General features: G+C 47.4%; 1 protein-coding gene across 1 annotated transcript in view; it reads right to left on the bottom strand.

Annotated features, from left to right (window-relative positions):
- The window catches only part of mrpl13 (mitochondrial ribosomal protein L13), a 96852-nt gene that overhangs the window by 50440 nt on the left and 33460 nt on the right, over positions 1–12952 (bottom strand). Inside the window, exons 3-4 of the mRNA XM_038810329.1 lie at positions 10265–10358; positions 9306–9366 (exon numbers count right to left, since the gene is read on the bottom strand). Of these exons, the coding sequence (XP_038666257.1) occupies positions 9306–9366; positions 10265–10358 (155 nt within the window). The remainder of the gene's footprint in view (positions 1–9305; positions 9367–10264; positions 10359–12952) is intronic.

Raw genomic sequence — 12952 nt, 5'->3', positions numbered from 1 at the left:
TCTACAAGGAGCTGATGGGTTGGGATGGGGCCCCGGTGGGGGATATAAAGGGGAAGTGGAAGGAGGTGCGGGTGGGGAGGTGGAGGCTGAGACGTGGGCTGAGGCCCTGCGGAGGGTGAATGCGTCTTCGTTATGTGCAAGGCTAAGTCTCATTCAGTTTAAAGTACTTCACAGGGCACAGATGACGCTGGCGCGGATGAGTAGGTTTTTTGAGGGGGTAGAGGATAGGTGTGGGCAGGAATCCCGCGAATCACGTACACATGTTTTGGGCATGTCCGAAGCTAAAGGGGTTCTGGCAGGGGTTTGCGGACATAATGTCCGAGGTTTTGGGGGGTATAAGTGGTACTGAGTCCAGAGGTAGCGATGTTTGAGGTGCCGAAAGATCAGGCACTCCAGGGGGCGAGAGGGGCCAAAGTCTTGGCCTTTGCCTCCCCGATAGCCCGGAGAAGCATCTTACTGGGATGGAGGGACTTGGAGCTACTGGATACAGGGGGTTGTGGGTGAGCGACCTGGCAGAATTCCGGAGGCTGGAGAAGGTCATGTTTGTCCTGAGGGGGTCGGTTGATGGGTTCGCTCGGAGGTGGAAGCCATTTGTTGATTTATTTAAGGAGGATAGAGGGGTCAGCAAAAGGGGACGAGGAATGCAGGATGGGAGGACGGGGCAAATGTAGCGAGCAGGAGGGGTGGGGGAGTGAGTGTTGGTTATTTATAATGTCGTAGAACTTTGCTTCTGCTTCAGTTTGTTTTTTTATGAAAATGCCCGAATAAAATATTTACAAAAACGTTAATGCCACCCTCCGACATGGCATCATGTTCCCATTGTAGCTTTTATTGCCTGACAATCAAATGAGATCAATATCTTTCGAAATTTATTGTTTAGGTTAATATTTTCTTTCCGTTAAGACTGTATAATAATACAAATTTCGACCCTGTAAATTAGAAAATCTGATTTTACTTTTTAAACTTTACATCAGGGATTTTATTGTAATGGGCTCTCTAATTTCGGTTACAACATACTTCTCCTATTGGATGGTTGTTGCACAAAATTCTGCTCTCTGGCAATCCTGATTACGAGGTTTTTATTCACATCTGAAGATAATGACAATCCAGAAGATATGCTTTGTCACGCTAATTACTCCCCGAAGACCCTCGGCCGTTCCATCAAAACCCTGAGACTATGACAGCATTGACCGCAGTCACTTTTTACTGCGTACAAACTGAAATATTTAACCTTATTCAAAATACCGATACTCCACTTCGTCTCTCACCATTGGGCCACTTTGTGCAGTTCATATAAAAAAACACCAGATGACTCAGTTCCCCTACGCTTCAAGGGGAAGGAGCTTTTCCCCAACAGTTTCATCAAAATTGTAAAGGATCTTACTGTGTGGAGGGAGAATCAATATAATAAACATGCATGAGGAGTGTGGCAATCTACAGAAATATTAAACAGCATTACTGTTCACCAGTTCAACAAGGAATAGGTAAAGCCCTGGCCCTGACAAACGGCTCTTGCTTAAAATATGGAACATTTTAGAAATGGACAATGAAGCAGACTTCCCACAACTGACATTGGATTTGTGATGTCTACGATTTGTGAGGTCTACGATTTGTGAGGGCAGCACGGTAGCTGGGTTACGGTTGTTGGGTTACGGGTATAGGGAGGATACGTGGGTTTGAGTAGGGTGATCATGGCTCGGCACAACATCGAGGGCCGAAGGGCCTGTTCTGTGCTGTACTGTTCTGTTCTATGTTCTATGTACTTGTGAGACCGAGGGTTGCTGGTGACATTTTTTGTACTATGCACCCTGCCTTGTCAAAACCTTCCCACAAACTTCCAGAAAAACCTACATGAAAGAGACCAGTCCCCAGAAGCAAATTACTCGCGTCTTACTGAAATTCAAATGTGGAGGACAGAACCTCCAGAGAAGTAAAACTTGTATTATTGTCAAAGTGGCTAACAGCAGATGATCGTTCTGTTTTTAGTTTTGTATCAGTTAAACAAAACCTCCCCATTTCAATAAGTGCAGCACTGTATTGAGGGTGTGCTAAACTGTTGGAGGGGCCATCATTTAGATGAATGTTATTAACAAGGCTTCTCTCCAAGATAAACATAAAAGATCCCACAGCACAATTTGAAATAGGAACACAGCAGGTTCCCTAGTCGACGTTTATCCCTCAAACAACATCACTAAAATGAAACAGATTATTTGGTTATCTAATTGGTGTTTTTGTAGGACTTCGGTGTGGGCAAGTTGGCTGCCAGGATTCTTACATCATAACAGTGATCACATATCAAAAGTACTTTATTGCTGTATTGTGCTTTGGGATATCTTTAGATTGTGAATGATCCTATCGAAAGCATGTCTTTCTTTTTTTCTATCATGGGTCTGAGCATTGCTGTTGAGGCATTTGTTTGTTTCCCATGCCCATCCCCAATTGCCTTTGGGAAAATCGTGGTGAGCCCCCTTCTCGAACAACTGTAATCGATCTGGAGCAGGTACATCCACACTGCTGCCACGATAGCCCAGGATTTTGGTCCAACAGCTGTGAGGGGACGGCGATTCTTTCCAAGTCTGGATGCTGTGTGGCTTGGATGGGAATTGGTGGCGTCCCCATGACGTCTGCTGCCCTTGTCCTTCAAGGTAGTCGAGGTTGCGGGTCTGGAAAGTGCTGCCAAAGGAGGCTTGGCAAGTAGCTGCGGTGCGTCTTGTATACGATACACACTGCTGCCAACCGGGATGGGCTTGACTGTTGGAGCAGCACACATCCAGGCAGGTGAAAAATATTCCATCACATTCCTGACTTGTTCCTTGTCGATGGTGAACAGATTTTGGGGAGTCAGGTGAGTTACTTGCTGCAGATTCGTCGCAACCTTGATTTGCTTCTGTAGCCATCGTGCCAGCCTCCCCGGACAGGCGCCGGAATGTGGCGACTAGGGGCTTTTCACAGTAACTTCATTGAAGCCTACTCGTGACAATAAGCGATTTTCATTTTTCATTTCATTTTTTCATCTATAGTTCAGTCCAGTTCAATCTCTGGTTAATGGTAACCCCCAGGATAGTGGGCAGGGCAATTCAGCGACCAGGATGCAGTTGAAAGTTAAGGAAATATGATTAGATTCCCTCTTGTTGGCGGTAAGCATAGCCTGGCACTCGTGTGGCACAAATGTTACTTGCCACTTATCAGCCCTGGCCTGAATGCTGTCCATGTCTCGCAGCATGCGAACAGGGACAGCTTCAGTACTTCTTTTGCACACAGGACAATGTGAGTCATGCAGCATTAGCAGCCAAATGGTCTCCTGTTGTGGCTAGATCACCACTTTCGGAGTTTTGCGATGTTTTTGTGTCAAAGTGAAGAACAGGGTGCTGGCAGGATGAATGACCCGTAGGGAATCTTTTCATTCTGATCTAGTGACAGACATGGGGAAACAGCGCAGCCAAGTGCCCAGTTCTAAATTACAAGTACAAGCAGAGGGCTTTAACGTAAACTGCACAGATGTGGGATGGTTTTCAGGTAACAGGATGCAAATACGTGGATGTTATATAAATAATAGACACACCATTATCTCACTGCTATGTTCACACTGAAAGGTTTTCACTGCATATCAAAAATGATATGACAAATTCTATACATTCTATCGCCAATGGCTTGACACAGGCATTTTCAAAATGGGGGCCGCAACCAGTGGGTGGGTCACGGACGGGTGTCGGGAGTGTCGCGGAGCCATCCATCGCGGCGTTCCCGATTGCGTGAATTCAGGCGCTACGGCCGCAGCACCCGGCTTTAAAAATGACGGCAGTGCTATGCATGCCTGCCTGCTCAGTGTGCAAGCCCGGAGCCCAGAGAGAAACACCGCCTCCTCCTGACGTCAGTGCGCTGACCCAGAAGAAGATTTTTTTTAAATTCAATTCAGTCTTCCTGCATCTGCCTGGAATATGCTCAATAGCTGAGCCTGCAGAACTCTCTTTGATAGTGAATTTTAGGGATTAAAAATATTCACAGTGCTTTGAGTTAAGTAATTCCTCCTCATCTATGTCTAAAATCGTCACGTTGTAATTTGCTGACGATATCCCCAGGCTGTAAACTACCCATCTGAGGGAAAACTCCCATTCTGCATCTGCTCTGTAGAGTCCTGAGAGAATAATGCCCGTTTCAATGAGGTCATTTCTCATTCTTCACTACTCTGGACTATAGAATATAAACCCAGGCTCACTTCTCGCATTAAAGGGAAGGAACAATGGCGAGTCCCGAAGGTCAGCTGGCGTGGGTCCCGAATATCGGCCAGTTGGTAAAAATGGGTCCCAGCCAAAATAGTTTGAAAAGCACTGGTTTAACACATTGCCTTAGGTGTATTTTTCAGTTCGCTGCTAAATTTGAGGAAAGCGCAAGTGCAATTCATCATTTTCATTTGTTTGGAAGCAGGTGTTTCATAAGCTTCTTTCATTGTTCTACATCAGATTAAAAGGACAGGTTTTAAACATCAACACTTGGAATTCCTTTCCCTTATATTTTTTTACTCCAGTATTCATTCCCCTGTTGCTGTCCCCTCAAAGGCGGTGACTCAGGCCAGGTTATATATGTGCTCCCTGGATTCTAAACGGTTAAGGGGGGCTTTCATTGACGTTTTCAGGATACTAAGGGAAACAGACAGGGTAGATAGAGAGAAACGGTTTCTTCTAGTCAGGTAGCCTGGGGCAAAGATGCATTGCATGTTCAGACCCTTCAGGAGGGAAATTAAAAAACATTTCTACACACAGAGGCTGGTAGGAGTTTACAATTCTCTTCCAAAAACTGCAATTGATGTCAGATCAACTGTTAATTTTAAATCTGGGATGTTTTTTTGTTAAGCAAAGTTTAAGGGGTCTGGGACAAAGACGTATGGAGTTAAGTCACAGATCAGCCATGGTCTCAAAGACTGGCAAAACAGACTCGAGGGGTAAATGGCCTCCTTTTGTTTTCATGTTCCAACAAACAAAAGCAACTCTGAAGTACATCACACCCATAAGACGTAGGAGCAGAAGTAGGCCATTTGGCCCATTGGGTCTTCTCTGCCATTCAATGAAACCATGGCTGATCTGATATAACCTTCAACTCCATTTTCCTACTTACTCCCATAGCCATGGATTTTTTTACGGATTAAAAATGTCTATACCAGCCCTGGAACATACTTAATGACCCAGCCTCTACAGCTCTCTGCGGTAAAGAACTCCACAGATTAATTCCCCTCAGAGAAGATGTCCCTCCTCATCTCTGTCTTAAATGGATGACCCATTACTCTGAGATTATGTCCTCTGGCCCTAGACTCTCTCACAAGAGGAAGCATCCTCTCAGCATCTACCCTGTCAAACCCCCTGAAAATCCTATATGTTTCAATAAGATCATTGCTCATTCTTCTAAACTCCAACGGGTGCAGTCCCAATTTACATAACCTCTCCTCAAAAGAACATCCCTCCATACATGGGATCAACCTAGTGAACCTTCTATGGACTGCCTCTTAATGTCAGTACAGTTTTCCTTAGATCAGTGTTTTTCAATATTGTTTTTCCCGGGAAACATTTTTGTCAACCAGTCGACCTTCGGGACCCACGCTGGACAATCTTCGCGACCCACGCCACGTTCACTTACCTTTAATGCGAAAAGAGAGCCTGCTTGGTCCTCACGATCTCACTCCAATCAGGTTCACAGGAGTGGGAAATGTGCAGATCAGGTGCGGAGTTCAGCCAGTTCATTTGTGCTGTCTTCATCTTTGAGAGAATGGAAAATCCATCCTCGCATATGTGGAGGGGCAATAGCAACAAAATGCTTGTTTTACTCAGCACAGGATACTCCTGGGAGATGCTGATCCAGGATGCTGACAGCCTCATGAATTTTTTGCGTGTTTTTAATTTGCTGTCACAGATCAAGTACAGCAGCTTAATCTTTTCATTTGGGGTCAGCTGTTAATATCTGACTCTGGGGTCTCAATCTCAAAATTAATTTTTCATCCACCACTTCTCTTCCAAAATTTGAAACTTTCTCATTCACCAGTACTTCCCTGCATATAACACACATGGACTTTGCATCCTTATTTGCATTGGCAGAATTGACAAAACCATACCTCAAGAAATCATCTTTATAGTGGTTTGTTCCCGAGTTAAGTTTCTTCTTTGTAGGTTGTTAACCAGAGGCCCTGGAGCTCTGTACAGAGCTGACACTCGCACTGCTCTGTCCTGCCCTGGACTCTCCTGTGCAGCTCTCTCTAGTAGATTCAGATGTGAGATCTTGGCCAGTAGGTACGCTGCCTATTTGTGTCTCTTCTTTGTGACTAAACGATTCATCTTCACAGTACTCTTGCCTTACTTAATAGCAACTCGAAAATGGAAGAAGCTCTCCTCCGTGATTTGGCGCCAAAAGTATGCACATTGAGGACGCTTGACGTCAAGTGTACGTGCAGGGCATTTGACGAGCACATTGCTGCTGTTCATGGTCAGAAGACTGCGCAAACTCATTTTGTTTTTATTTAAAAGCCGGTGGCTGCCGCCATTCTCAAATTAAATGCCCGCAGTGGCCGTTGGGTACTTCTCCTGCGATTGGGACTAACAGGGGAACGTCGCAACCGATTGCTCCGTCACCTTCCCAACACCCGGCCGCAACCCACCCACTTTGAAAATCCTGCCTTAGTTAAAACAATCAATACTGCTCACAGTATTCCAGTGTAGTCTAACTAGTGCCTTGAATTGTTTTAGCAAGACTTCCCAATTTTTCTACTCCGTTTCCTTTGAAATGAAGGCCAACATTCCTTTGGCTTCCCTATTACCTGCTGAACTTACGTGCCAGCCTTTTGTGATTTATGCACAAGGACTCTCAAATCCCTCTGTGCTGCAGCTTTCTGCAATCTCTCTCCATTTAAATAATATCCAACTTCTTTATTCTTTGCATCAATGTCCACAACTTCAAATTTTCTTACTTTGTATTCCATTTGCCAAGTTTTGTCCACTCACTTAACCTGTCTATATCCCTTTGAGGACTCTTTGTGTCATTCTCACCACTTACCTTCCCACCTATCTTTGTGTCATCCGCAAACTTGGCAATAGTGTATTCACTTCCCTTGGGCAAGTCAAGGGGCTGGTTTAGCTCACCAGGCTAAATCGCTGGCTTTTAAAGCAGACCAAGCAGGCCAGCAGCACGGTTCGATTCCCGTACCAGCCTCCCCGGACAGGCGCTGGAATGTGGCGACTAGGGGCTTTTCACAGTAACTTCATTGAAGCCTACTCGTGACAATAAGCGATTTTCATTCATTTCATTTTCATTTCATTCATTAGTATATATTGCCCCAAATGGCATTCTCGGAATGTGAGCCTGCACACTGAGTGTCGACAGGCAATTTGACCTTGATGGACACCACATCCTGGGCCAATCCTTTACTAAACTGGTATCGACGCATTTACAGTTCCAGCAGGGGGAATTACTGAACGGTAATCAGGAATGCTGGTCAAATTTATTTCTTTTCACTGGCCCAGCGAGTCAGTGCTGGCTTCCATGAACTGAAACCAGGCGTGATGACCACGCCAGGGGGTTCAGAGGCCAGTGGAGCCCCTGGGTGGTCAGGGACAGGTCAGGCCACGCAAGCAGCTGCAGAGGTGTCAGGGGCAGATCCTGGATTGCCAGGGGGCCCTGCCAAGGGGCAATGCCCGAGTAGGACCATGCCCATGAAGGGTGGGATGAAGGGTGGGGGGGCTCTCAGAGACCCCATTGAGTGATCTGCTCACTTGGGAGAGGGTGGGGGTGCAATGCACCGATGCCGATGAGGATGGATGGGAGAGGGACCGGGTCACCCTGATGTCTGGGTGTGTGTGTCTGAGGGGGGGGGGGGGGGGGGGGGGGGGGGAGTTTGAAGGTTGCCTCTCCGGGGTTGAAGGTTGCGTTGATGCCCATGTCTGCGGGGGATCATGATGCCCTTGGATGACGGGTGTGGGAAACCTCAGCTTGTTGAGATCTGGGCACCGGTTCTCTGAGCAGCCGGTCTTGCCGGTGTCTTTAGTTCCCCACTGCAGAAACATTCTCAGTGTGGGATGATTCAGTGGGAATCTCCCCAAGCTCCAAAAGAAATGACTGAAGTGTGGGTGAATAGTGAGCGTGCCCAGCCATCCGGCGGGATTTACCGGCCACGTCCCACTGGAATCGGGGCAGGATGCGGCCAGCAGATCCCAGGAGCCCCCCCCCCCCCCCCTACCCTGGATTCCTGACGGCTGTTTGATCCACCATGGGTGGGACCCAGTCTTGCACGGTTAAGTGAGTTTAAAAACCCATTTAGCCACGCTGATGGCGGATCGAACGACCACCCGGCATCGATTGGCCTTGCCAAGGAGACTCCAGCCGGGCACCGTTTAGCACGGGTCCCGACAAACGGGGACCAGGCGGAACGGCACTTAGGGTGGTCGGCCTCTGGGCAGGGTGGCACTGCCTTTAGAGGGGCATGAAGTGGGTACATAAAGAGAGGGCCTGAAGGGGTGTATGGAGGGTGGGGCCATGAAGGGTGGGGATTTAAAGGTGGGGTTGCTCTCAGTGTCCCCATTGCATGGTCTGCTCACTTGGGAGAGGGTGGGGGGGGGTGGGTGCCATGCACCGATACCGACGAGGATGGATGGGGGTGGGACCGGGTCACCCTCATGTCTTGGTGTGTGCGTGTGTGTGTGAGTGGGGGGGGGGGGTTTGAAGGTTGCCTCTCTGGGGTTGAAGGTTGCGTTGTTGCCCATGTCTGCGGGGGTTCATGATTGGGGGGAGGTCGTTCCCCGTTGGTGCCCAAAATAACAACAGAGTGCCGTTCGATAGCGACCCTGCTAATCCCGCTCAGAACGGACTCTAATTTTTTTTTTTTGTCTCATTAGGGTTCAGGATTGCTGTAGTCCTCAAAACATTTTTTCTCTCAAATTATGCTCGAAACAACATTTACATTTTTTTGCCAAAATAAAAGCAAAATACTGCCGATGCTGGAAATCTCAAATAAAAACATAAAATGCCGGAAAACCTCAACAGGTCCGGCAGTATCTGTGGAGAGAGAAACAGAGTTCATGTTTCGAGTCCACTATGACTCTTCCCCAGAGCGCTGGTGATACTGCCTCATAATTTATAATAGCTCATTTATACACCAATTAGGAACTTTACACTTCAATTTAAAGTTTAAACCTAGGATAAAATGTATCATAGAATCTACAAACATACGTATGAACAATGAAGCAAAAGTAGGGCCATTCGGCCCCTCAAGCCTGCTCCACCACTTAATAAGATCATAGCAGCCCTGAAGGAAACATCCATATACTCACTGCAATGGGGTCCTTTTGGTGCAGTTGGGCAGCTGTCACTTGTTTAAATCCACCAGGATAACTGCAATTAAAATTGCAATTTAAAATTTCTAATGTACACTATTCTAGCATCTTAGTAATTAGCACAAGTCGTAATTACTTGCCATGATTTTAGAAATTCTCAAAATGTTTCAGTTTTCTTGTATTTAACATTCTGTAATATTAATTAAGACCGTTCACTTCGAAGAGAGGACACCACCAAGATGTAAAACAAAGTAGGAGCCAAATGAAGTCAGGCAATTGGTACCACCCTCGAGTTTCAAAATCCTCGAGTTGTAGGTGGAAGTAAACACCAAGGAGGTTTCTTTGGCAACAGCAGAGAGATTGGGGTGGCACAGTGGTTAGCACTGTTGCCTCACAGCATCAGGGACCTGGGTTCAATTCTGACCTCGGGTGACTGTCTGCGTGGAGTTGGCACATTCTCCCCGTGTCTGCGTGGGTTTCCTCCGGGTGCTCCGGCTTCCTCCCACAGTCAAAAAACGTGCAGGTTAGGTGGATTGGCCAGGGTAAATTTCCCAAAGATGTGTAGGTTAGGTGGGGCTATGGGGGTTAGGGCGGGCGAGTGGGCCGAAGTAGGATGCTCTTTCAGGAAGTCAGTGCAGACTCGATGGGCCGAACGGCCTCCTTCTGCATAGTAGTGCTTCTATTCTATGGATTTGTGTGGTGGAAGCAGATTTAACTGCAGCTTTCGAAAGGGAGTTGGATAATTATCTGAACAAATTCTGAAAATGAAAACATTTGCAAGGGCCTTGGGGCAAGGGAAGGGGAGTGGGACTAACTGAGTTGCTCCTGCTGCGAGCTGGCACAAGCAGGATGGGCCAAATAGCCTCTCACTGTGCTGTAACCATTCTATGATTCTACATTAAGTAAATATGTTAAAAATTACTACCATTATCTATTTCTACCAATTTCCTACTCACCCGCTGTGGGAAGAGTACACCTTCTGTTCCCACTTATTGCCAGAGAATGCAATATGCCTTGTGTTCACCACTACAACATGGTCTCCGCAGTCACCTGGAAGCAAGTTCAGTTGGTTATTCAGTTGGAAACGGCCACTCTGTTAGTCTATTTCTTCTACAGGCCAAAACAAAACCGAGACAGGAGCATTTTGCAAAGGTTGAGATTAAGACACATTGCTGGCGTCAAAACAAAACAGCTTGGCTCTATGTAGCAGATATTTGCCCAAAGATTCCTCTGCAGAAAGTCAGCAGATGTTCTATGAAAAAAAAAGGAGACATATTTAATTTGGCCTCTGAGAAAATAAAAAATTTCAATCCGAGACTGCTGAAAACCACAACTTGGAGAGGTGACTTTCACAGGAAAAAAAAGTTGTGCTCACATTACAAAAGATTTCCTGAGGCCAAATGATCACAATAATTTTTCCTGCTACTGGTTCATTCAGGTTAAATATTCTGATGCCAGGTAAACGGAAGAGCTTTCTTTGTCTCAGTTTTAACTGTAATTAAGTGCCTGCATTATGAACACTGACAACTACCAGCTTAAATATTTGCTCCCTCCACCACCGATCCACAGTGGTGGCAATGTGCACTCCAGGAACTCGCCAAGGCTCCGTCAAGAGCACTTTTCAAACCCAAGGGCCGTGATTCTCCGACCCGGCAGCGGGTCGGAAAATACCCGGGGGGGGGGGGGGGGGGGGGGGGGGGAGAAGAGGGGCGGACGAGAGACCCGCACCCCGCCGCCGGCTTCCCCATTCTCCGGCGCCAATTCTCGGGTGCCCACGGGGTTCCCGCCGCACCGTTCGGGGGCCGCTGACAGCGGGCCCCCCGGCAATTCTCTGGACCCCGATGGGCCGATGGACTTGGCCGAGTCTCCCGCCAGTATGGGTTACTCAGGTCCCACACAGCGGAACCTGGAAGGTGAGTCTGCGGGGGCCGTCCTGGAAGGAGGGCGGGGAGATCTGACCCCGGGGGAGGGGGGGGGGGGGGCACGGTGGCCTGGCCCGCAATCGGGGCCTACCGATCGCCGGGTGGGCTGGTTCCGTGGGGGCCTGTGTTACTCCACGCCGGGCCCTTGTAGGGTTCTGCCATATTGCCCGGGGGCCGGTACGGAGAAGGGAATCCCCGTGCATGCGTGGAAATACGCCGGCCATAGCGCGCATGCGCTGAAATACAACGGCCGTTCCGCACATGCGCGAACTCGCGCGGGCCGTTCCGCTTCGGTTGGAGCTGCGGGGACCACTCCGGCGCCAACCTAGCCCCCTAGGAAGGGGGGCATTCCCCATTATCGGTGACCATTGATGCCGGAGTGGTTGGCGCCGCTTTTCACGCCGGTGTGGGGACATAGCCCCATAATTGGAGAATCCTGCCCCCGATCTCTACCTTCCAGAAGGATAAGAGCAGCAGATAAATGGGATGGAACATCACCCTCTGGAAGTTCCCCTCCAAGTCACCCACCATCCTGACTTGGAAATATATCGGCCGTTCCTGCACCATCGCGGAGTCAAAAACCTGGAACTCCCTCCCTAACAGCACTGTGGGTGTACCTACACCACATGGACTGTAGCAGTTCAAGAAGTTACCACCTTCTCGAGGGGCAATTAGGGATGGGAGATAAATGCTGGACTAGCCAGCGACTCCCACATCCCTGTGAAAGAATACATTTTTAAAAAATCCGGTTAAGTAGACAATTCATCAATTAGCTGGGTTACCACTACATCCGAAATGGTGTACAATACAATAAAATCAGTAATCTCGGATTAGAATTGACAGGGATAATTTAACCTGGGAGTATATACTGTTCCTGCATCTGTGCAGTCAGTAAACCAACAGGTTACCCACAGTAATGGCATCATTGCTTTGATATGAATCTTCCAGTATCAACTTTTAAAATCATTTTTCAGATACATATTCAGTTACTATTTCACAACAGGATAATGAAACACTTCTTTGATAAGACAGCTGCTATTAGTTGCACTCTTGCCGAATATGATTAGCCATTTCAGCTGGCATAACTCGACAAATTCAGAGGTAAATCCATCGAAAACACTGGAGTCGGTTAGGATTGGGTTGACTTTAGAATGGCAGTGTGTTCTATCCATGTAAAAAATAAAATTTGACACGTTTACAGACACCTGCTCAGCAGGTTTAGTCTTTCTGCGCCCAGCTCAAAACTTATGGGAGGATTTATCAAATCAGTCGGAAATCCATTCTCACACAGATGCTTGGAAAAGTCGTGTCCAGCAATTTGCAATGGTTTAATGTCGATCAAAAGCTGCAAGCCTCAATCACGGGGGCGCAGTACAGGCGTGAATGACTAATAGCTATTTGCCTTTCGCTGAAATAACCTACGAGGACAGCAACTGACACTAAGGAAAGATTTCCTCTCAAAAAAGAATGTTGTTAAAAGGTGCTTTTGGAAATTGTTCAAGAAACGCTCTGAACACCATTCAAAGAAAAGAACACAGATGTTGTGAAAAGACCACTGCGAGCTGAATTGCTGTAAAATAAACTCAAATCTGAGCTTTCTTTGGCTTTGGAAACGTGCATGAATTTTAAAAGCATAAAATGCTGAGCATTGTGGGCTGGGTGCCAGTGGTCACAGAGCGGTTCATCGTCCCGGCTACTTCTGCACAATTATCCGCCACATGC

This window comes from Scyliorhinus canicula, chromosome 10 (assembly GCF_902713615.1).
Source record: "Scyliorhinus canicula chromosome 10, sScyCan1.1, whole genome shotgun sequence".
NCBI classification, from domain to species: domain Eukaryota; kingdom Metazoa; phylum Chordata; class Chondrichthyes; order Carcharhiniformes; family Scyliorhinidae; genus Scyliorhinus; species Scyliorhinus canicula.
This window is presented reverse-complemented; position numbering and strand designations above follow the sequence as displayed.